This window comes from Ranitomeya imitator, chromosome 3 (assembly GCF_032444005.1).
Source record: "Ranitomeya imitator isolate aRanImi1 chromosome 3, aRanImi1.pri, whole genome shotgun sequence".
Classification (NCBI taxonomy): domain Eukaryota; kingdom Metazoa; phylum Chordata; class Amphibia; order Anura; family Dendrobatidae; genus Ranitomeya; species Ranitomeya imitator.
This window is the reverse complement of record NC_091284.1, coordinates 319,120,857-319,144,807: the sequence shown is the minus strand read 5'-3', so window position 1 is coordinate 319,144,807 and position 23,951 is coordinate 319,120,857. Positions and strand designations below refer to the sequence as shown.

The 23,951-nt window shown below is 42.1% G+C and overlaps 1 protein-coding gene across 7 annotated transcripts in view; it reads right to left on the bottom strand.

Annotated features, from left to right (window-relative positions):
- The window catches only part of DCAF6 (DDB1 and CUL4 associated factor 6), a 600,095-nt gene that overhangs the window by 365,229 nt on the left and 210,915 nt on the right, over positions 1-23,951 (bottom strand). For all 7 annotated transcript variants that reach the window (XM_069756622.1, XM_069756618.1, XM_069756619.1 and 4 more), the window contains 2 exons: positions 17,270-17,363; positions 8,548-8,661 (listed from right to left, as the gene is read on the bottom strand). In XM_069756622.1, coding sequence (XP_069612723.1) covers positions 8,548-8,661; positions 17,270-17,363 — 208 coding nt within the window. The remainder of the gene's footprint in view (positions 1-8,547; positions 8,662-17,269; positions 17,364-23,951) is intronic.

Below are 23,951 nucleotides of genomic sequence, written 5' to 3'. Positions count from 1 at the left end.
TGGTGGGAGTTCATTACTAGGGTTGAGCGAAACGGGTCGTTCATTTTCAAAAGTCGCCGACTTTTGGCAAAGTCGGGTTTCATGAAACCCGACCCGACCCCTGTGTGGGGTCGGCCATGCGGTACGCGACTTTGGCGCCAAAGTCGCGTTTCGTATGATGCGCTTGGCGCCATTATTTCAGCCAATGAAGGAGCGTGGGCAGAGTGATGACATAGGTCTTAGGGGCGTGGAGAGAGAGAGAGAGAGAGAGAAAAAAAATAAATAAATAAATAAAATCCCATTGACTTTGCATTGGGTTTCGTGTTTCGGTCGATCCCCGACTTTACGCCATAATCGGCCGATTTCACTCGACCCGACTTTAGAGATAGTCGGGTTTCGCGAAACACGGCTCGACTCTAAAAAGGTCAAGGTCGCTCAACCCTATTCATTACCATAGTCGGGTATCAAATCTTCCACTGGTGGGAGTTCATTACCATTGTTCTGCGATATGATTTTAAAATGTGAGGAATTTCGAGTGATGGAGTGTCCGTCTCGCTCAGCCGTGACCATATTGCTTTTCTATCAGTAACATTATATTTTGCAGGACTATATACAGCTGAGGTTTTGTTGGTTGATTTTTGACGCACAACAAGGATATCACCTCTTTTGATGGCACATGGCTGTGCCCCTCGCCTTCTGTCTTCATGTTTCATGGCTTGCTTGTTAAAGAAATCCTTTGTTTGCACTGAAGAGTCATTTGGTAAGGTGTGATTTTTCTGTGGCTGAACCCCAAGTATTCAGAAAACTGTGCAAACACATGTCCATTGAATGGAGGTCCATTATCTGTTTTGACCACTCTCGGAATGCCATATGCAGAGAATATGTCGTCCAGTTCTGGTATGGCACTATTAGCAGACGTTGAAGAGATGAATGAAATGACAGGGTATCTAGAATATTCATCAATTGTTACTAGAATGTATTGGCCATTTGGTAATGGTCCATATATGTCGACTGCCACTTCCTCCCATACAGCAGTGGGTAAAGGAGACATTTGTAATGGCTCTGGAGTTGATGATGGAGTAATTAATTGACAAGTGGAGCAATGTCTAATCTTCTCTTCCACCAATTTATCCATATTTTGGAACCACACTTTTTCTCTGAGTAAATTTTTTTTGTGCCAACAATTCCTAGATGACCTTCGTGTGCTATCTGTATGACTAGGTTGCGCAAGGCCTTAGGTACAACCAGTTTGGTACCGCGAAGGACGAGTTGGTCTTCAGTGACTTATAATTCCTCATGTACATTTGAAAATAGTTTTAACTCCTTCAGATCAATCCCATCATAAGGAAATTTTTGAATTTCATGCCACCTTCTATTTTGGATAACTTGTATTAACCCCTTCATGACCTTGGGATTTTTTGTTTTTCCATGTTCGTTTTTCACTCCCCTCCTTCCCAGAGCCATAACTTTTTTATTTTTCCGTCAATTTGGCCATGTGAGGGCTTATTTTTTGCGGGACGAGTTGTACTTTTGAAAGACATCATTGGTTTTAGCATGTCGTGTACTAGAAAATGGGAAAAAAATTCCAAGTGCGGTGAAATTGCAAAAAAAGTGCAATCCCACACTTGTTTTTTGTTTGGCTTTTTTGCTAGGTTCACTAAATGCTAAAATTGACCTGACATTATGATTCTCCAGGTCAGTACGAGTTCATAGACACCTAACATGACTAGGTTATTTTTTATCTAAGTGGTGAAAAAAAATTCCAAACTTTGCTAAAAAAAAAAAAAAAATGCGCCATTTTCCGATACTCGTAGCGTCTCCATTTTTCGTGATCTGGGGTCGGTTGAGGGCTTATTTTTTGAGTGCCGAGCTGGCGTTTTTAATGATAGCATTTTGGTGCAGATACGTACTTTTGATCGCCCGTTGTTGGATTTTAATGCAATGTCGCGGCGACCTAAAAAATGTAATTCTGGCGTTTCAAATTTTTTTCTCGCTACGCCGTTTAGCGATCAGGTTAATGCTTTAGTTTAATTGATAGATCTGGCGATTCTGAGCGCGGCGATACTAAATATGTGTAGATTTGATTTTTTTTATTAATTTATTTTGATTGGGGCGAAAGGAGGGTGATTTAAAACTTTTATATTTTTTTTATTTTTTTCACATTTTTTTCAACTTTTTTTTTTTACTTTTGCCATGCTTTAATAGCCTCCATGGGAGGCTAGAAGCAGGCACAGCACGATCGCCTCTGCTACATAGCAGCGATCTGCTGATCGCTGCTATGTAGCAGAAATGGAGGTGTGCTGTGTGCGCCGACCACAGGGTGGCGCTCACAGCCACCGGTGATCAGTAACCATAGAGATCTCTAGGACCTCTATGGTTACCATCCTGACGCATCGCCGACCCCCGATCATGTGACGGGGGTCGGCGATGACGTCATTTCCGGCCGCCCGGCCGGAAGCGTTAGTTAAATGCCGCTGTCTGCGTTTGACAGCGGCATTTAACTAGTTAATAGGTGCGGGCAGATCGCGATTCTGCCTGCGCCTATTACGGGCACATGTCAGCTGTTCAAAACAGCTGACATGTCTCGGCTTTGATGCGGGCTCACCGCGGAGCCCCGCATCAAAGCAGGGGATCTGACCTCGGACGTACTATCCCGTCCGAGGTCAGATAGGGGTTAAGGCACAGAGTGTCTTGTCACATGTTGTTGTATTCACAAACTGATCAACAGAAAGTGCTTTTGGCACGGCGTGAGCTGCAACAAAGCCTATGCACAGGTAAATCATCATTCGTATGATGTCATGAGAGGTAATCAGCCGGATTGCTGTATTTTCCAGGTTTGTGAACAATTTTGTAATTATAGTCCTGTGGACGTAGACCCCATTGTTCCATCCGTACCGGCATTTTAGCTCTGGGATTTCCAAAAATTGTAAGGAGGGCTTGATGATCTGTGACAATAGTGAAGGGAGCACCATAGAGAAATAAGTGAAAGTGTTCACATCCCCAGACGACTGCCAAGCTTTCTTTTTCATGTTGCAAATACTATCTTTCAGTGTTTATTAAGCTTTTACTTGCATAAGAATTTATGTGGGAACTTTGATTGTCATCCTTGTATTGTGCTAAAATAGCACCCAATCCCACGGGACTGGCGTCCACAATCAGTTCGGTTCGAAGAGCTGGATCAAAATAGGGAATGGTAGTTGTTGAGCAGAGTTCGTTTTTAATTGTTTCAAAAGAGGCCTGACAGTCTTGGAACCATTGAAAAACACAATTTTGTTTTGTAAGTTCTCTTAATGGAGTGCTGATTGTTGAAAAATTTGGAATGTATCTAGCACAGAAACTTGCCATTCCAAGAAAAGAGCGCACTTCAATGGCATTCTGTGGAATTGAAGCTGCTCTGATGGATTCCACCTTCTTGGGATCAGGTCGCACTCCTTCCGCCGAGAAAATGTAACCATAGAACTCCAATGAATTTTTATCAAATTCACATTTTTCTTTGTTTAACCCCTTAGTGACCGAGCCAAATTTGTGAAATCTGACCAGTGTCACTTAATGTGGTAATAACTCTGCAACGCTTCAACAAATCCCAGTGATTTTGAGATTGTTTTTTCGTGACACATTATACTTTATGATAATGGTAAATTTAGTTCAACATTTTTTGTGTTTATTTATAAAAAATATTAAAAATTTGAGAAAAATGTTAAAAAATTAGCAATTTTCTAAATTTGAATGATTATCCCTTTAATCCAGATAGTCATACAACAGCAAACTATTAATAAATAACATTTCCCACATGTCTGCTTTACATCAGCATCATTTGTAAAATGTTATTTTATTTTGTTAGCATTTTAGGAGGTTTAAAAATGTAGCAGCAATTTTTCATTTTTTCAAAGAAATTTACCACATTTATTTTTTTAGGGACTTATCCATGTTTGAAGTGACTTTAGGGGTCCCATATATTGGGAAACCCCCAAACGTGATACCATTTTAAAAACAGCACCCCTAAACATATTGAAATCTGCTGTCAGGTAGTTTATTAACCCTTCAGGTGCTTTACAGGAATTAATGCAAAGTGGCATGACAGAAATGAAAATGTGTATATTTACCACCTAAATGTTGCTAACTTCTAAACAGATTACTACAGCAGTCAGACTCTAAGGCCGCTATTTGGTCATGAATTGCCATGGCAAACATCAGGACAACAAAATCATAATCTGAGGGCACCAATTGGGATAAAGAAGAAGCCCCCACACTCTGTTAACCATTTATAATGATGTAGTCACTATTGACAGCAGCATCTAAGGGGTTAAACAGATTTAGAAGGTGCAAATACTGATCGTGGCTGATACAGCAAGTTGTCAGCTATAGTGTACAACCAACAGATGCTGGATTATCATCTGTATGGGGAGGCTATTCTCTTATATCTCAGGTCAGTTAAAAGACATATTGGCGGTCATTAAGGGGTTAAAGTGAGAGAGCAGCAGAGAGCAGACATTCAAAGATAGCATATAGAGCACGATTATGTTCAGCTTGAGTTTTCCCAAAAAACAGTATGTCATCACTGAAATTAAAGGCATTTGGAATGTGTTGAATGACGCTCCTTATCGTATCTTGAAAAATTTCCACTGCTGAGCAGACCCCAAAAGTCAATCTTTTGTATCTTCTGAGACCCACATGGGTGGAAAATGTTGTTAAGTATCTGGATTCTGGACTCAATTCTAATTGATGATAGCCCTTATTGAGGTCAAGCTTTGAAAAAACGGTTGCTCCATTTAATGAATGAATAATGTCATCAATTGTGGGTGAGATATGTCTTTCCCTTTGAATAGCAGTGTTGGGCAGGCGCATGTCAACATACAGTCTCACCTGCTCTGGAGTCTTTGGTTTTGGAACTACCACAAGTGGAGAGACCCACGGAGTGGGACCAGAAACAGATTCAATGACATCATCATCCATGAGTAATTGGAGTTCCTTTTCTACCTTCTTTCTCAGGTGAAATGGAATACGCATGTGAGCCTGGGTTACTGGACGAACACGGTCATCCACATGAAGATGCACTTGAGAGTCCTTTAATTTCCCCAATCCACTAAATAGGAAGGGAAAACTGTTCACCATGGTTTGTACATCCAGGTCCGCAGGGTCAGTTATGGTATGAATAATCTGGAGGAGTCCTAGCTTCAAGGCAGTGTGATAGCTGAGAAGACAGCCTCCCGATCCTTGTAATGTGTGAAAAGTGGTTTTCTGCCTATTTTCTTTATGGCTAAGTTCAGCATCAAATTGTCCCATTGTAACTAGAGGTGTTTTAGATCCATATGGAAATACTTTAGTATGCACTTGCTGTAAGACTGGCTTTGTTTTCAATTGTTCATAAGCATTGCCGTCTATGATATCCACCGAAGCTTCTGTATCTATTGTAAAGGTGATATCCGTGTTGCAGATGGTGAGTGTAATACATGGAGACTGCACTGAGCCAGTGGCAGAAGTCGTGAACACATAGTTCTCAGCCACACACATTTCTTCTATATCTTGATTTACCATTTTTATATTTGCAGGCTTTGTCATTGGCAGAGGAGACTTGTTGGGTGCTGATTTACAGACAACTGCAAAATGGTTGCCTTTTCCACATTTACTGCAAGTTTGTCCTATAGCTGGACATTTATTCATGTGGTGAGGGAAATCTTGTCCACATCTACAGGTATACGTAAATTTCTTCTGTTTCGGGGCTTGCTTGCCTTGTGCACTGTTATGTTTGAGATTATGCACATGTAAATTATCCCCATTCTCCATTGCACTTGCCTGATGATCTGCTATCTCTATAGCATGGGCCTTCTTGGTAAATCATGCAGAGAGAGATCCTGCTGCAGAGCTTTACGCCTTATGTTATTAGACGAGTAGGTGACAATTACTTGAGTTAGGATTTCATCATCTGCGTCAGTAAATGCACACATGTGCTAGTTGTAGCCAGGTGACATAGGTGTCTATGGATTCTTCTGGAAGCTGCTTAGCAATCCTGAACTTGTATCTTTCATACCTGATGTTTTGTTTTGTTTTGGGTTGAAGTAGTCAGTGAGAGCTTTGGAGTAGTTGCTGAAAGTGTCTCTGCTGTGAGTAATGTGCTGTATTTGTCATAGACTCCTGTGCCCACGCAATGCAGGAACATGGCTCTCTTTCTTTTCTCCTCTTTTATGTCCATTGCTTCCAGGAAGTTCTCAAACCGGTTTAGCCATTTTCTCCAGTTATGAGAGAGATTAGTGACATAAGTCATATCAAACTGGGGGAACGTGTGCAAGTATTCAGCCATGATGGAGTCTCTCAGTGACGCTAGTGTGTGAATCAGTAAAGCAGGGGTCAGTACTTACAGCAGCAGGTGATTGAATCCCATCCTCGTCGCCAGTTGTAATGTCCACACGGTGCAAGGAATTTAAGAGAGTAAGCTTTAACTGTAGTTTATTCATCTCATCTTTTCCTCCAACACACAGCATACATTTTCTCCTCAGGCTAGAACTGAAATTGATCATTAACTCCCGCCCTCACTTATAGAGACATATCAAATCATTATACATTACACCGTCTAGTCGGCACATGACCACATGTATGCAAGTCATATACTTGCACTCACATGCTTGCCGCCAGCACTGAAGAATACTAACAGCATGCAGTGAGCGCGATGTGGGGATTCACAAGTCTACAGTCACATAGAGACTACAGAAGGCCAAATAACCACTTTAATGGGTATATCTGGGACTTTACAAAAAAACAAAAAATGTATCTAAGCACTAACAGGCAGGTAATGGCAACTTACCTGCCTGTTGTGCAAAGCGTCATTCTTCCCTGGCACGGAGCAGTCACAGACAACACCTGCCGGGGATTCGGTTCCCTCAGCTGATGCGACGGGGTGGGACTTCCAAGGTAATTTTGATTGACAGCCGGCTTCCCCAGTTACGCAGTGGGGATTCGGCTGTCAATCAGAATGACTTTGGAAGTCCTGCCCTATTGAGAGAGCGGACTGGAAAAGAAGCCTCCGCTCTGTAGATGTGATGTCAACCGAAGGAGCAGAATGCACGGCAGGAGCGGTCAGTGACTGCTCTGTGCCGAGGAAGAAAGGTGCAGGGCACAACATGCAGGTAAGATGCAATTACCTACCTGTGATTCTATATATAATTTGTATTTTCTAAAGCCCCGCATATCCCCTTTAAAAACAAGATCTGAAGAGTTACATATTTATACATGAAATGACATAGGAATAGTGCAGAAAATAAGAGAACTTGTGTAAGAAAATCAAAATGAGAGCTAAAAATATATTTCGCTACAAGTATTAAAAAAAATAATAAATAAAGGACTTGTCATCTCCTATAAAAATTGCGGACTTATCCTGAGGATAAGTCATCAATACCAAATTGGTGGGAGGGTCACCACCTGGCAACCACGCCAATTACCAGTTATCAGCTTCTGTAGCAGTCCAATCTAAAGACTGCAGAGAGTGGAACAACACAGCTCTATACAAGGTTTAGTGGCTAAAGGTACCTTCACACATAACGATATTGTTAACGATATCGTTGCAACGTCACACTTTTTGTGACGTAGCAACGATCCCGATAACGATATCTTTATGTGTGACAGCGACCAATGATCAGGCCCCTGCTGGGAGATCGTTGGTCGTGGGGAATGATCAGGACCTTTTTTTGGTCGCTGATCACCCCGCTGTCATCGCTAGATCGGCGCGTGTGACACCGATCTAGCAATGTGTTCACCTGTAACCAGGGTAAACATCAGGTTACTAAGTGCAGGGCCGCGCTTAGTAACCAGATATTTACCCTGGTTACCATTGTAAAAGTCTTCAGCTTCCCTGCACTGACTCAGCGCCGGCCGTAAAGCAAAAGCAGAGCACAGCGGTGACGTCACTGCTGTGCTCTGCTTTATGGCCGGCACTGACACAGTCAGTGCGGGAAGCTGACGGCGGGGGACGTGACAGACATCGGAATGTAAGTATGTAGAGGTTTTTTTTTTTACTTTTACAATGGTAACCAGGATAAATATCGGGTTACTAAGCGCGGCCCTGCACTTAGTAACCCAATGTTTACCCTGGTTACCCGGGGACTTCGGCATCGTTGAAGACAGTTTCAACGATGTCGAAGTCGTTCCCCTGATCATTGGTCGCTGGAGAGAGCTGTCTGTGTGACAGTTCCCCAGTGACCACACAACGACTTACCAACGATCACGGCCAGGTCGTATCGCTGGTCGTGATCGTTGGTAAGTCATTTAGTGTAACGGTACCTTAAGGCTGACTACCGCAGCACAGCTACTATTCACTTGAAAGGGATAAGTTATCAATAAAGTAATAGATAACGTGTATTGTTTCACGTAAAACTTTGATGCATGTAATTAATTAGATCACAGTTGGTGTAGTGCAGGTACCTAGAAGTTTGTAATACTGATGTTTGTTGGGAGTTTTCATCTCACCTGACCTGTTATGTGTGGACAGGCCTTATGTATTTTCTCATTGAAGGGAAATGTTCCTGTGGATATTGAAAATATATGTAGCTACAGATATTGTTTTGGTTGGGAATTTACCTCTGTTTTGATTTCTTCCTCTTCCTCTTTGTGTAACCTCACTTGCTTCTTCAAACCATCTTGAAAGCATGTCAGACATTCTTTGCATTAGCGATGCATTAGTCGCCTGATCACCTAGAAGTAGTAAACATTTATGACAAATATCTTTAAAAGTAAGTGTCAATTTAATTTATTACATACTGTAAATCAACTTTACACATTAAAATATGTAATGTCATCGAAGGTCCTTCACTCACTGTATTCCTTAGGAACGGAAGCAGACGCTAGCAGCGCTGTGAGCCAGGGGCCGTCTGAGGGTGAGTATATCCATGTTTTTTATTTTTATTCTTTATTTTTTGCATGAATATGGATCCAAGGACCTGAAGGAGAATCTCCTCTCCTCCAGACCCTAGGAACCACACGCCGACATCCAGGATCGCTCCCTGCACACGCCGTACCCGGCGTATAAGACGACCCCTGACTTTTGGGAAAATTTTTAGGGGTCAAAAAGTCGTCTTATACGCTGGAAAATACGGTATTTCCCAGCATGAAAATGTAAAACTTGGGGCCAACACACAATCTTGGTGGTAAAAGTGTAAAGATTTTATCTTCACTGCTCAATGGTATAAAAGTCTGTGACACACCTGTGGTGTCGAAATACTCACTGCACCCCTAGATGAATTCATTGAGAGATTTAGTTTGTAAAATGGGGTCACTTACAGGGGGTTCTGCTGTGTTGGCACCTCATGGGCTCCTTCAATGTAACATGGCACCCTCAAACAACTGCAGCAAAATCTGCACTGTAATGTGGCGTTTCTTCCCTTCTGAGATTTGCACTGTGCCTCTAAAGTAGTTTTTGACGACATATGGGGTGACTGAACTCAGGAGAAATTGCACAACAAATTTTGGGATCGATTTTTCCGTGTTACTCTTATGAAAATACAAAATTTGGAGCTAAAAAAGATTTTTGAGGGAAAAATGTGATTTCTTTATTTTCATAGCTGAACTTTATAAACGTCTGTGAAGCACCTGTGGGTTCAAGGTGCTCAATACACAGCTAGGTAAGTTCCCTAAGGGGTCTAGTTTTCAATATAGTGTCCACTGTTTAGGCACATCAGGGGCTCTCCAAACGTGACATGGTGTCCTCTTATTATTCCAGCAAATTTTACATTCAAAAAGTAAAAATAGCGCTCCTTCCCATCCAAGCCCTCCTGTGTTCTCGAACAGTAGATTTCCCCCACATATGTGGTATCCGCATGCTCAGGAGAAATTGCACAACAAATTGTATGGTCCATTTTCTCCTGTTACCTTTACAAAAGTAAAAAAAAAAATTAGGTCTAAAAAAAAATTTTGTGAAAAAATAAATGTCTATTTTTCCTTCCACATTCCAAAAATTCCGGTGAAGCATCTGAAGAGTTAATAAACTTCATGAATGTGGTTTTGAGTACCTTGAGGGGTGCAGTTTTTAGAATGGTGTCACTTTTGGGTATTTTCTGCCACATAGGCACCCCAAAGTCACTTCAAACGTGAGGTTGTCCTTAAAAAAATGTTTTTGTTGTAAAAATTAGAAATTGCTGGTCAACTTTTAACCCTTAGAACTTCGTAACAAAAAAAAAATGTTTCAAAGATTGGGCTAATGTAAAGTAGACATTTGGGAAATGTTATTTATTAACTATTTTATGCGATATGACTCTCTCATTTAAGGGCATAACATTTTTTAAAAGTTTGAAAATTGTGAAATTTTCTAAATTGTTGCCAAATTTCTATTTTGTTTTTTATTACAAATAAACGCAAGTCATATCAAAGAAATTTTACCACTAGCATGAAGTACAATATGTCACCAGAAAAGAAACTCAGAATCAGTGGGATCCATGGAAGTGTTCCAGAGTTACGAACTCAAAGTGACAGCGGTCAGAATTGTAAAATTTGGCCTGGTCAGGAAGGTGAAAACAGGCTTCGGGGTGGAGGGGTTAAACCTTTACATATCAGGCAATTTTATACTTTTGCTTTTTCATATTTTTACCTCCTTTTCTTCCAAGAGCCATATATTTTATATATTTTTGACGACATAGCTTTTAAAAGTGGGCTAAAATGGAAAAAATAAATGCAATTCCTCCTTTCAGTTCAGGTCATCCATCGTATGGTAAAAGTAGGAATTTGTCCTACCTGTAATGTAATTTCCAGGAGTCCATCCTGACAGCACCACCAGTAGGTTGTCCTTCATATCCTTGATAGGGACAGGAAACACAGAAGAGGTCAAACAGCCCCTCCCCACCTCCACCCTTCAGTGTCTTTTCCAAGTACCACACCAGGATGGATGCAACGCCATTTTATTAAATTTACATTACAAATGTTTTACACCACATCAGATAGGAAATATACGGGAGGGAATATAAGGGGTGCTGTCAGGATGGACTCCTGGAAATAACATTACCGGTAGGACTAATTCCTACTTTCCCAGGACGTCCCTCCTGACAGCACCGCCAGGAGAAGTACCAAATAAGTACCATTAGGGTGGGATTACTGCTTGGAGGACTTTCCTCCCAAAGGCCGTCTGTTGGTTTGACAAAACGTCCAGTTTGTAATGTCTACAAAAAGTATCTATTTTGGACCAAGTTGCAGCCCTGCAAATTTGATCCGAAGCCCCCTGCACTCTCTGCCCAAGAAGGCCTTCTGGCGGAATTTTTCCTGCCGAGGAGTATGCTGTGGAAATGGCCAGTTTTATCCACCTAGCTAAGGTGGCTTTTGATGTCTTCCTTCCTCTATTTTTCCCTGCCATCTGGACGAAGAGATTTGAATCTAGTCTCCAGCCTTCTGTGAGTTTCAGGTATTGTAGGACTGTTCTTTTAACATCCAGAGAATGGAGTGCACGTTCTTTTTCGTTTTTATAGTCCTGACAGAAGGTGGGCAGTATTATTTCCAGGCTCCTATGAAAGTCAGTTACTACCTTTGGAAGGAAAGCCGGATCTAGCTTAAGAATGATACAGTCGTCCTGTATCCTTAGATATGGGTCTTTCATGGAAAGGGCTTGAATTTCCCCTATACGTCTGGCTGAGGTTATTGCCACCAGAAACACTGTTTTAAGGGTTACTGATCTGAGATCTGCCTGATCTAGGGGTTCGTAAGGATTTTCCCGTAAATTATTCAGGACTAAATTTAGGTCCCAAGGAGGGACGGAACTACGTATTGTAGGTCTAATACGTTGAGTGGCTCTAATAAACCTTACCACCCAAGGGTGTTCTGCCAGCGGGTAATCAAAGGAGGAGCTCAGAGCCGAGATTTGTACTTTTAGGGTCCCAGGCTTTAGACCCTTGTCAAAGCCAGCCTGAAGAAAATCTAAGATTTGAGGAATATCAGGTCCCTGTTTAAGGGAAATTGGGCCTGTACAATATGAGCAGAATTTTTTCCAGACTTTAGGATATATGGCTGAAGTGACTGGCTTCCTACTCTTTTGTAAGGTAGATATGACTGATTCCGAGAGGCCTCTCAATTTTAGCATTTCCTCAAGATCCAGGCTGAAAGCTGTAGGAATTCTAGATTGTGATGAACAAGAGGGCCCTAGGTCAGGAGATTTTGTTGCAGTGGTAGAAGGAATGGATCTTCCACCGCCATCTGCTTTAGTACTGGAAACCAGCTTCTCCTGGGCCAGTACGTCGCTATTAGAATAACAGTTGTCAGACTCTCCTGAATCTTCCATAGAACTCTCGGAATTAAGGGCAGTGGAGGGAAGGCATAAGCCAGTTCCATATCCCAATCCTGGGCTAAGGCATCCACTGCTGTCGAGTTGTCTCCTGGATGTAGTGAAAAGAAGCGTCTTGTTTTTGAATTTATCCTTGAAGCAAATAAATCTATCTGTGGGAAGCCCCAGATGTCGGTATGATGTGAAAAGACTTCTTGATTTAAGACCCACTCTGTGGGTTGGATTTTCTTCCCGCTGAGAAAATCTGCCACCTGGTTTATTTCGCCCTTCAAATGTACCGCCGTTAGGGATCTTACATTGAGTTCTGCCCAAGAGAATATTATGTTTGTTAGGTGTTGAAGATGACGCTGTCTTGAACATCCTTGATGTAGGATGAAAGAGACTGTAGTTGAATTGTCAGGGAATATTCTGACGTGAAGGTCGGTGAGCTGTTGCTGAGATCTGCTCAGTGCTTCCCAAACTGCTCTGAGTTCTCTGAAGTTTGAGCAGCTGTCGCTTATCCATAAGGGCCATGATCCCTGAAGATAACGACCTTCTATATGAGCTCCCCAGCCGCTGAGACTTGCGTCCGTAGTTATATTTATGCATGGAGACACTCGCCAGGGTTTGCCCTGCTGCAGATTTGAGATGTTGATCCACCAGGACAGGAAGCGTCTTCCTTCTATGGATAAGGATATTTTGTCGTCCAATGTCGTCTGTTTTCCGTCCCATCTGGCAAGTATGTCTCGCTGTAATCCCCTTGAGTGGAACTGGCTCCACTGGACGCACGGAATGCATGAGGTCATCAGGCCCAGTAGTCTCATGGCCTTTTTGATAGTGGTGTACTGTCTTTTCCCCAACATCTGAGCTTCTTGTGAGAAGGCTAGCTGTTTGAGAGCTGTAAGAAATGAATACTCTTTCTCTGAGTCCAGAAGGACCCCCAAGAAGGTTTTCCTCTTTTCTGCTTCTAGACTCGACTTTTTTAGATTTATTACCCATCCTAGGGTTTCTAGAAGCGACACAGTGTCTTTTAGACACTCTTCCATCTGCTGTCGTGAGTCTGCCACCAACAACAGGTCATCCAAGTACGGCACTATAAGGATATTTTTTGTCCGTAGGAAATCCATTGCCTCTGTCATGAGTTTTGTAAAGAGGCTCGGAGCTGATGAGAGTCCAAATGGCAGACACCGAAATTGGAAATGAAGAATTTTCCCTCGGTCTTTTATAGCGAACCTGAGGTATTTCTGGTGTAGGGGATGAATAGGCATATGATAATATGCGCTTTTGAGATCCATTGTGCAGATTACTGAATCTTTCTTTATTAATGGTATGACGGATCTGATGGTCTCCATTTTGAAGCGTTTGTAAAGGACCCACTGGTTCAGGGTTTTAAGTTTATTATGGTCCGGTACTCGCCTCCTGGCTATTTTTTATAGAAAAGAGACTGGAATAGTGGCCACAGAGTTGTTCCGACAGGGGTACCGGAACTATGGCTCCTATTTGTACGAGTTCTTGCATGTCTTCTAAAAGTCTTTGATGGACCTCGGGAGATTGGCTGCGGGTCAGACAATATCTTCTCAGGGGTATTTGAGTAAATTTTATTTTGTACCCTTGAGAGACTGTTTGGAGTATCCAACGGTTTTGGGTAATACCCTGCCATCCTTCCATGAACCGTTGAAGTCTTCCTGCAATGCGCCTGCCATAATTGTTTACCTGACCCGGTCCCTTGGTCACGAAAGGAGCCTCTACCCCTGCCGCCTTTAGGGTAGCTCCACCTTCCGGTTTTACCCTTACCACTATAATCCTGCCTTGGATTGAATCGGGGCCTCCGGAACACTGGTTTTTTGTTTTGTTTCTGTTCTGGGAAGCCCTTTTTTTATCAGATGCTTTGTCCAGTAAATGATCCAATACTGGGCCAAATACATGGAGACCAGAAAATGGGATTGAGCAAAGTTTATTTTTGGATTGAGTGTCTCCTGACCATGACCTTAACCATACCGCACGCATTGCAGCATTAGACAATGCATTGCCCCTAGCTGCAAAGCGGACTGACTCCGCCGAGGCATCTGCCATGAAATCAGTTGCCATCTTCAGCAGTGGTAAGGATCTTAATATTTCCTCTCGGGGAGTTTTATTTTTTATTTGGGTTTCCAATTCTTCAAGCCATATACACATTGACCTTGCTACTGAGGTCGCCGCTACATTAGCCTTCATAATTGCTGCTGAAGCTTCCCATGATTTTTTTTAAGGAGGTCCTCCGCTCTTCTGTCCATCAGGTCCTTAAGGCCTGAGGAATCTTCGAATGCGATGGCTGTCTTCTGTGACACTCTGGCTACTGGTATGTCAATTTTCAGAACAGTTTCCCACGTCTTCGTATCCTCCGGATTAAAGGGAAGTCCGAATTTAAAGTCTTTGGGAATATAAGTTTCTTGCCCACATCTTCCCATTCCTCTAATATCATGGCTGATATGTGATTATTCATGGGGAAGACCCTATCTCTTCGAGCCCTAAGTACTCCGAACATTTCGTCCTGGACTGTCATTGGCTCCGTGGCTTCTTCCACTTTCATGGTGTTTCGGACTGCCTATAACAGGGTGTCCGTGTCTTCGGAAGAAAATAAATATCTCTTCCGATCACCGGAAAGAAGTACAGAGGAAGATGTGCCTTCCGCTGAGTCTAGATCAGTGTAGCCCGATACTTCTCATTTCTCGGAGCTTGGATCCATGTTCCATCTGGGTATCTTAGGCAAAGGAACCTGGGGCGGTTCAGTAGTGGCTATAGTGGCCTGAACCTCTTCTCTGATCATGGTGCGTATATTATCCAATAAGGATGATTGCTCTTGTTTGAGCAGCTTGGCGATGCATGACTCGCACAGCTTTTTTTATATACATCTGGAAGTCTTGTGGCACATAATGGGCACTTATTAGATTTTCTCTTGACCGCTGTTGTGGAGCGCTTAGTCATTTCCTTATCCTAGAAAAAACAGAAAAGAAAGGTCCTATAGCTACTGTACCTGTGTATAGACTGCCTTGGAAGATGCTATTGTAGCTCACTCACGTGGTCCAAGGGAGATTCGGACTGGACGTCAGGACGGCTAGCACTCTTCATTTTACTGGGTCAGTGTGTGCGGTCAGCTGTCGGTCTTAAATAGTCTGTCTTACCCGACATTAAGACATCTGAATTGTCCTCCTTCCGATCACAGCTGCTGCTCGTTTGGATCCTGCTGTCGCTTCTGACAGCGCATGCACCGCGTGGAACGCACCCTGGATACTGGATCTTTGCTTGGCAGCTGCGCCCACTCCTGGAGCGCCCACCGGCCCATTCAGTGCTGCTCCCAAAAGTCATCACCACGCGACTTTTGGTGTCATGGCGCCGCACTGGAGGGAGCCGCCGACCCGGCGAGTGGCAACTTCCCAGCCACCTGCAGTGGCGCCGCATCGCCAGAACAAGCATCGCGGGCGCCCGCCCATAGGGCGCCGCGCAGCAGCTGCAGCCCAGTGTCCTCGAAGGGAATGTGGCTGAATTTGGGAGCACCCACTCTACTGACCGCTGAGGGACCTCTCGCGGTATCAGCGGTATTGAGGGCATACCATCTCGCCCTTTTCCCCAAACCCGCTGCAGGAGCTGGAGCCCAGGTAACCTATATCTTCGCACGTCCTGTGCTCCTCTTCCTGCGTCTGTCCCTGATAGGGACAGGAAAAATACTGAAGGGTGGAGGTGGGGAGGGGCTATTTAACCTCTTCTGTGTTTCCTGTCCCTATCAAGGATATGAAGGACAACCACCTGGTGGTGCTGTCAGGAGGGACGTCCTGGGAAAATAACATTGTAGGATTATTCTTCACACCAGTATGAATATGGCATTCCCAAATTTGCATAGATAGTTTTTTCACCGTAAAAAAAATTCAGAAGCTGGGGAGCTGACATTTTCATCAATATTATTTTGAGGCACATATGACGTTTTGATCTTTGGGTTGTGACTCAACACAATTCAGGCATTTTGTTTGTTTTTTTCTTTGTTTTCGCTTTACAACATTTACCGTGTGGGACAATTCATTTTTAATTGGAATAACCTGAACTTTTTTGGAAGTGGCGATACCAAATATATATTCATTTTTTTCATTATTTTTACTAGGGGATGTAATTATTAAAATTTATATATATATTAAAAAAAGAAAACTTGTTTTACTTGAACCTGCGATCGTTTAATTGCTTATGGTACATACTGCAGTATTACAGTATACTGTAAATTGCAGCCTTCTGTGGAGTGGTGCTCTACAAAAACCTATAGCCATCTACACAATAAAAGTAAGCAAACCTTGTATAATCTTATAATGCAGTTATATCATCCTTCAGCTGTTCCAACTTTACGCCAACATACTCACAGTAGGTTATCGAGAAGTAGACAATTGCTTTTCAAACATCATGTCATTATCTCTACACACCCCAATACTGTACTATTATAGAATATATTATAAGTTTGCAGGTTCAAATCCCAGCATGGGACTAAAGCAGTGAAAAAAAAAGTTAATAAAAATATTGAAACAATGTAATCATCCCCCCCTTTTGCCAATATAAAAATAATAAATATATTTGCTATTGATGGGTATGTAAAAGTCTGATCTATCAAATTATAAAATTAATTGACCTGTATGCTAAATCCTCAAAAAGAAAATTTAAAAAATGCATTTATACACATCCAGACAGAAATACAATAAAAAGCAATCAAAATGGTATTTATAAAGATGTCAGCTCTCCATACAAAATACAAGCTCTCGCACAGCTCTATCAATTGTATAGTAAATGTATGACGTCATTCAAAGACATAACTCAAAAGAAAAAAAAAAAACAAGCCCTCACACAGCTTTCACAAATGAAAAATTTAAACGTTATGGATCTTCGAAAATTACAAACTAAAATCAAAAACAAAAATTGACAGTGGCCAGAAGAAATTAAGGTTTTTAACAAAAAAATGTTGAAAGTCAAACCAAAAAAAACTTCCCAAACAGCAGAACTATGTATTGGCAAAAATGTTAAACCTAGTAGATAACAAAATGTTATACATACCATCTCTTTCTCGTTCACTTTCAGGTCTTGATCTGGGTCCTGTATCTGACCAATCGCCTCGCAATCTGAGGCGCTTAAGTGGTGGTTGTCGTACCTTAATAGTGAAAAATATATTATAGTCGTTAAAGGGAACCTGTCATTAGATTAATGCTGCCCAAACCAACGGCAGCATGAATTAGAGCCTGGCTGTGTGACTGAAGCCAGGTATGTTTTACTCTGAAATGTAGTTGTGTTTTAGAGGAAATATAGTTTGAAAAGCCGACCGGGAACCATTGGGACAGACGAGACAAATCCGATGCGGCAGTTTTTCTCTGAAATGCTGCAGTAAAAGATACCTTACTACAATCTTGAAGCCAGGCTCTGATCCATGCTACCCATGATTTGGGCAGTATGAACCTAATGACATGATAACTTTAATATACATCATCCTTTAATATGTATTCAGATTCCGCAATGAGAAAAGCAAACTATACACTAGCTGCAGAAACTTGCCAGCCGAGAGCAACCTGCTGCTAAAGACAGAAAACTACAGGAAGATCTGTCTTCAGTAACATTACCATTAAAAAGCCTGCAACTCACAATCTCCATTGGGTAATTATTCCATGTCTTTGGCCGATTTCAGCTCAGTTGTGTTGCTCAGTGTTGTTTTTGCTTCCAATTCGGCTTTAGAGTGGGGAACCAACACCAACGTAATATACCATGGGACAAAGTATACACAATTTAAACCAAGGCAGGGAATATGGAAAATATATGGCTTTATTAATAGGGTGCCTATGATTACATATCACAAAAGTAAAAATAAATCAATACATTAAACAAGCAAAAATTACATAAAATAAATAAATAAAATGCGTACACTGACAGATTATAACAAAAGGGGGCTATATATATTTATCTTTATAGCAATAGAACCACCAACAGGATAAAATATAGAACTCCAAAGATCGGATATATAATGTAGCAGCACCAGAAGTTCACAAGAAAAATTATATGAAATTTATATATAAAAAAATAATACAATAAATAATCCTAAGAGACATGGGGATAGACTCTGTATTTATTGTATAAAAAATATAATATATGTGGGGAGAAGAAAAAATATATATATAAGTCCACAACTAATGAATTAAGTATGTGTGGAGTAAAGTGACAAGTGTAACTGAAACCAATAAGAAAAGTGCTCACAATAGATCAATAAAATAAATTACTGGCTGGTCATAATCGCACTACAGCCTAAGTGTAAAAAAAGAGGGGAAAAAATACATATAGTGAATTACAAATATTGTGTATAAAAAATATATAATAAAATAAGTTCCATACGTGTGCCTCACAACGTGATGTGCAAATATGCCAACTAAAGTGATATGGTGCAAAGCAAAGACAAGGAGCCAATAGAACTAAAGCCACACTACTCCTATTAGGCTCAATCAGGGACTATTAATGGGCTGAGTGGGAAAAACTCCAACCGGAGTTTGTAAATGTATAAAGTGCACCTGTGCAGTCTAATCACTAAAATAGCATGGTGCCCATAAACAGAGACTAAGCTCCTGGTGCCTCATTAAAAATAGCTATGTACCTGAGGTGGTTACTGCCAGTGCGCGCGCTGACCCGACGCGCGTTTCGGAATGTATCTTCTTTCCTTAGTCTCTGTTTATGGGCACCATGCTATTTTAGTGATTAGACTGAACAGGTGCACTTTATACATTTACAAACTCCGGTTGGAGTTTTTCCCACTCAGCCCATTAATAGTCCCTGATTGAGCCTAATAGGAGTAGTGTGGCTTTAGTTCTATTGGCTCCTTGTCTTTGCTTTGCACCATATCACTTTAGTTGGCATATTTGCACATCACGTTGTGAGGCACACATATGGAACTTATTTTATTATATATTTTTTATACACAATATTTGTAATTCACTATATGTATTTTTTTCCCCTCTTTTTTTACACTTAGGCTGTAGTGCGATTATGACCAGCCAGTAATTTATTTTATTGATCTATTGTGAGCACTTTTCTTATTGGTTTCAGTTACACTTGTCACTTTACTCCACACATACTTAATTCATTAGTTGTGGACTTATATATATATTTTTTCTTCTCCCCACATATATTATATTTTTTATACAATAAATACAGAGTCTATCCCTATGTCTCTTAGGATTATTTATTGTATTATTTTTTTATATATAAATTTCATATAATTTTTCTTGTGAACTTCTGGTGCTGCTACATTATATATCCGATCTTTGGAGTCCTATATTTTATCCTGTTGGTGGTTCTATTGCTATAAAGATAAATATATATAGCCCCATTAATAGTCCCTGATTGAGCCTAATAGGAGTAGTGTGGCTTTAGTTCTATTGGCTCCTTGTCTTTGCTTTGCACCATATCACTTTAGTTGGCATATTTGCACATCACGTTGTGAGGCACACGTATGGAACTTATTTTATTATATATTTTTTATACACAATATTTGTAATTCACTATATGTATTTTTTTCCCCTCTTTTTTTACACTTAGGCTGTAGTGCGATTATGACCAGCCAGTAATTTATTTTATTGATCTATTGTGAGCACTTTTCTTATTGGTTTCAGTTACACTTGTCACTTTACTCCACACATACTTAATTCATTAGTTGTGGACTTATATATATATTTTTTCTTCTCCCCACATATATTATATTTTTTATACAATAAATACAGAATCTATCCCTATGTCTCTTAGGATTATTTATTGTATTATTTTTTTATATATAAATTTCATATAATTTTTCTTGTGAACTTCTGGTGCTGCTACATTATATATCCGATCTTTGGAGTCCTATATTTTATCCTGTTGGTGGTTCTATTGCTATAAAGATAAATATATATAGCCCCCTTTTGTTATAATCTGTCAGTGTACGCATTTTATTTATTTATTTTATGTAATTTTTGCTTGTTTAATGTATTGATTTATTTTTACTTTTGTGATATGTAATCATAGGCACCCTATTAATAAAGCCATATATTTTCCATATTCCCTGCCTTGGTTTAAATTGTGTATACTTTGTCCCATGGTATATTACGTTGGTGTTGGTTCTCCTTTCGCAGTGGTTTCTCCACTGTATCTCTTCACAGCACGCCCTGATGGTTTTGGTTATTATTCTATATAGATTATAATAAGCCACTATTCTTTTATATTTCTTGGGTGTACTGTGTATTTTTAATTTGGCTTTAGAGTGGGGAAGTTTGTTACATTTATTACTTACTATACAGTGGTATTTTCACAATTCGACTGATTCGGGACATGGGACCGGAGAGCACCTTTCCTGGCCCTAACACTTGGGGGTGCCCTAGCTCACCCTGCTCCCCGGGATACTTCAGATGGCGAAGATGCCGGGGCCTCCGCCCTTGCCTTATCTCCTAGAACAGCCCTTTGTCTGTCCCCTTCACCCACCCAGGAAAGAGGCGCTACTGTGTACCGCAGTACACCAACCCGACAGACAGGGTAACTAAGAACAGAGCCACATGTTAGAACAGCAGATCCTGATAGACAATCAGGTCCCTGTGTGTGCAAAAAGGACTATCAATACCCCATCAATATCTTAGCACACAAAATCTACACAACATAATAGATATTTAGCCATATAAACCCATAAAGGAAAGGGTTAATTTCGGTCCCTCATATCTATGCGCCCCTGGGCGGCTTTCGGTGGCGAGCGGTGTCCTTCAGGACTTGCCATCACGTGACGCCGACGCTGTCGCTGTTGCCTGGGGAATGTGCGCGTCAGTTCCGGTCGGGCCCTCAGCTTCTGGTCTCGTGGCGACGCTGTGCCAGCTCACACTGCTGCGATGAAGGTATAAAAAATGAGATATCGTATGGTAATGCAGACCCCCTTGGAAGGAAGGTCCGAAACGCGCGTCAGGGCGGACGCGCTGCGTCATTGGTATTATTGTGTCCCGGAACGCCGGTATTGTTTGGTAATTATGGTTCTACATTTATTTCAGGTGGTCCTCCTATATTATGCATGGTGCGGCATGTACTTACTGTGGCCCCGAGGTAGGGCACATTAGGGCTTTAATTGTAATTAACCCTTTCCTTTATGGGTTTATATGGCTAAATATCTTTTTGCCCATCTATGAGGTCATGTTCTTTTCCTCATTCTTTTCCAAATGTCCTATGCGCGTTCTTACTTTTACAATGTCCCATATTGTATGTTAAACCTATTACACATTTCTTTCTTGCACTTTGGATTTTGGCCTATTGGCTACTTTAATGAATAAATTGTATTTTTCTACATACTCTGGGACCCTTTTCATCATTATGTTGTGTAGATTTTGTGTAACTAAGACAAGGGTAAACTGAAAACTCCACACACACACAAAATATACACTCACATATAACAGAGGTATTCCATACCAGGGTGTGTAGGGAGGGGAAAGAAAGTAAAACGAGGAAGGATAAGGACTTTCCAAGTATAAAAACCAGACAACAGTTGCTAATAAATTCCTCCAGCTCTCCATCACAACACCAACTTCTCACACTCCAAGATCATGTAGCTATTGCTAACTCTGACGATGACTTGAGCCCAGATTTTATAGGGGGAAAAAGTGACTAACCGAGCACAGCTGCATGTAGGAGTATTCCAATATGGCCAATTAAATCCTGTTCTGCAGGAAGAAATAAATACATTTAACACACTGAAGGGCTTCTCCTCAGCGCAGTAAGAGCAACCAGACACAGCGGTCTTCTGGCTCCACTCCGTTGCGGTAACCCCGTGACAGTACCCTCTCTTCCAAGTGGGACCTCTGGAACCTCAGGACCAGGTTTATCCGGGTATGCAACATGAAAAGCCCAAACCAGTCTGGCCGCATGGACGTCAGAAGCTGGTACCCACATACTCTCCTCAGGACCGTACCTGTTGTGAATTCTGCTCTTGGGTTCCCTCCAGTGGTTGTAGGTGGGAATGCAGTTGTCTCTGAGTCACAGACCTGGCCAGGTGTATCGGATGATTACAATTCTGACTGGGATATTTACCGTATATACTCGAGTATAAGCCGAGATTTTCAGCCCAAAATTTTGGGCTGAAAGTGCCCCTCTCGGCTTATACTCGAGTCACGGTAGCGGTGGGGTCGGCGGGTGAGGGTGCTGAGGCACACTTACCTAGTCCCAGCGATCCTGGCGCTCCCCCTGCCGTCCCACGGTCTTCGGTGCTGCAGCTCTTCCTGTCAGCGGTCACGTGGGACAGCTCATTAGAGAAATGAATACGCGGCTCCACCTCCCATAGGGATGGAGCCGCCTATTCATTTCTCTAATCAGCGGTAACGGTGACCGCTGATAGAGGAAGAAGCTGCGGCACCGAAGACCAGCTGTCCGGGAGAAGGAGCCGGACGCCGGGACCAGGTAAGTATGTAATATTCACCTGTCCGCGTTCCAGCCGCCGGGCGCCGCTCCATCTTCGTGTCTCTCCGCTCTGACTGTGCAGGTCAGAGGGCGCGATGACGCATATAGTGTGCGCGGCGCCCTCTGCCTGATCTGTCAGAGCGGAGAGACGCCGGGACCGGACGCTGGGAGCTGCAAGCAAAAGAGGGGTGAGTATGGCGTTTTTTTTTATTGCAGCAGCAGCGGCAGCAATGGCACAGATTTCTATGGCACAGCTATGGGGCAATACTGAATGGCGCAGAGCACTATGTGGCAGCTATGAGGCAATACTGAACGGCGCAGAGCACTATATGGCAGCTATGGGGCAATACTGAACGGCGCAGAGCACTATATGGCATTATGGGGCAATAATGAACGGTGCAGAGCACTATATGGCAGCTATGGGGCAATACTGAATGGCGCAGAGCACTATATGGCAGCTATGGGGCAATACTGAATGGCGCAGAGCACTATATGGCAGCTATGGGGCAATAATGAACGGCGCAGAGCACTATATGGCAGCTATGGGGCAATAATGAACGGCGCAGAGCACTATATGGCACAGCTATGGGGCAATAATGAACGGTGCAGAGCACTATATGGCACAGCTATGGGGCAATAATGAACGGTGCAGTGCACTATATGGCACAGCTTTATATGGCACATCTATGGGGCAATGATGAACGGTGCAGAGCACTATATGGCAGAGCTTTCTATGGCACATCCATGGGGCAATAATGAACGGTATGGAGCATCTATTTTTATTTTTGAAATTCACCGGTAGCTGCGGCATTTCCTACCCTAGGCTTATACTCGAGTCAATAAGTTTTCCCAGTTTTTTGTGGCAAAATTAGGGGGGTCGGCTTATACTCGGGTCGGCTTATACTCGAGTATATACGGTAAGTGGGCAGGATCCTTTAGCCCTTGCCAGTAGTCAATGTTCCTTGTGAAGTGTTGGATCACTTTCTGGCTTCTCCTGCTCGCTGCCTATTTCAGCAAAGATAAGTGTTTGGTTTTTGTTTCTGTGGCACACTGCCAGTGTGCTTGTTTCAGTTTTATTCCTGCTCTGATTGTAGGATTCACTGGAGTTGCAGATTTATGCTCCTACATCTTTTAGTAAAGATGTAGGAAGTTTTTGCATATTCTGCTGTGGATGTTTTGAAGGGTTTTTTATACTGACCGCACAGAACTCTGTCCTATCCGGTCCTATCTAGCTAGAGTGGCCTCCTGTGCTAATCCTGTTTTTCTGCCTGTGTATGTTTTTTCCTCTCCGACTCACCGCCAA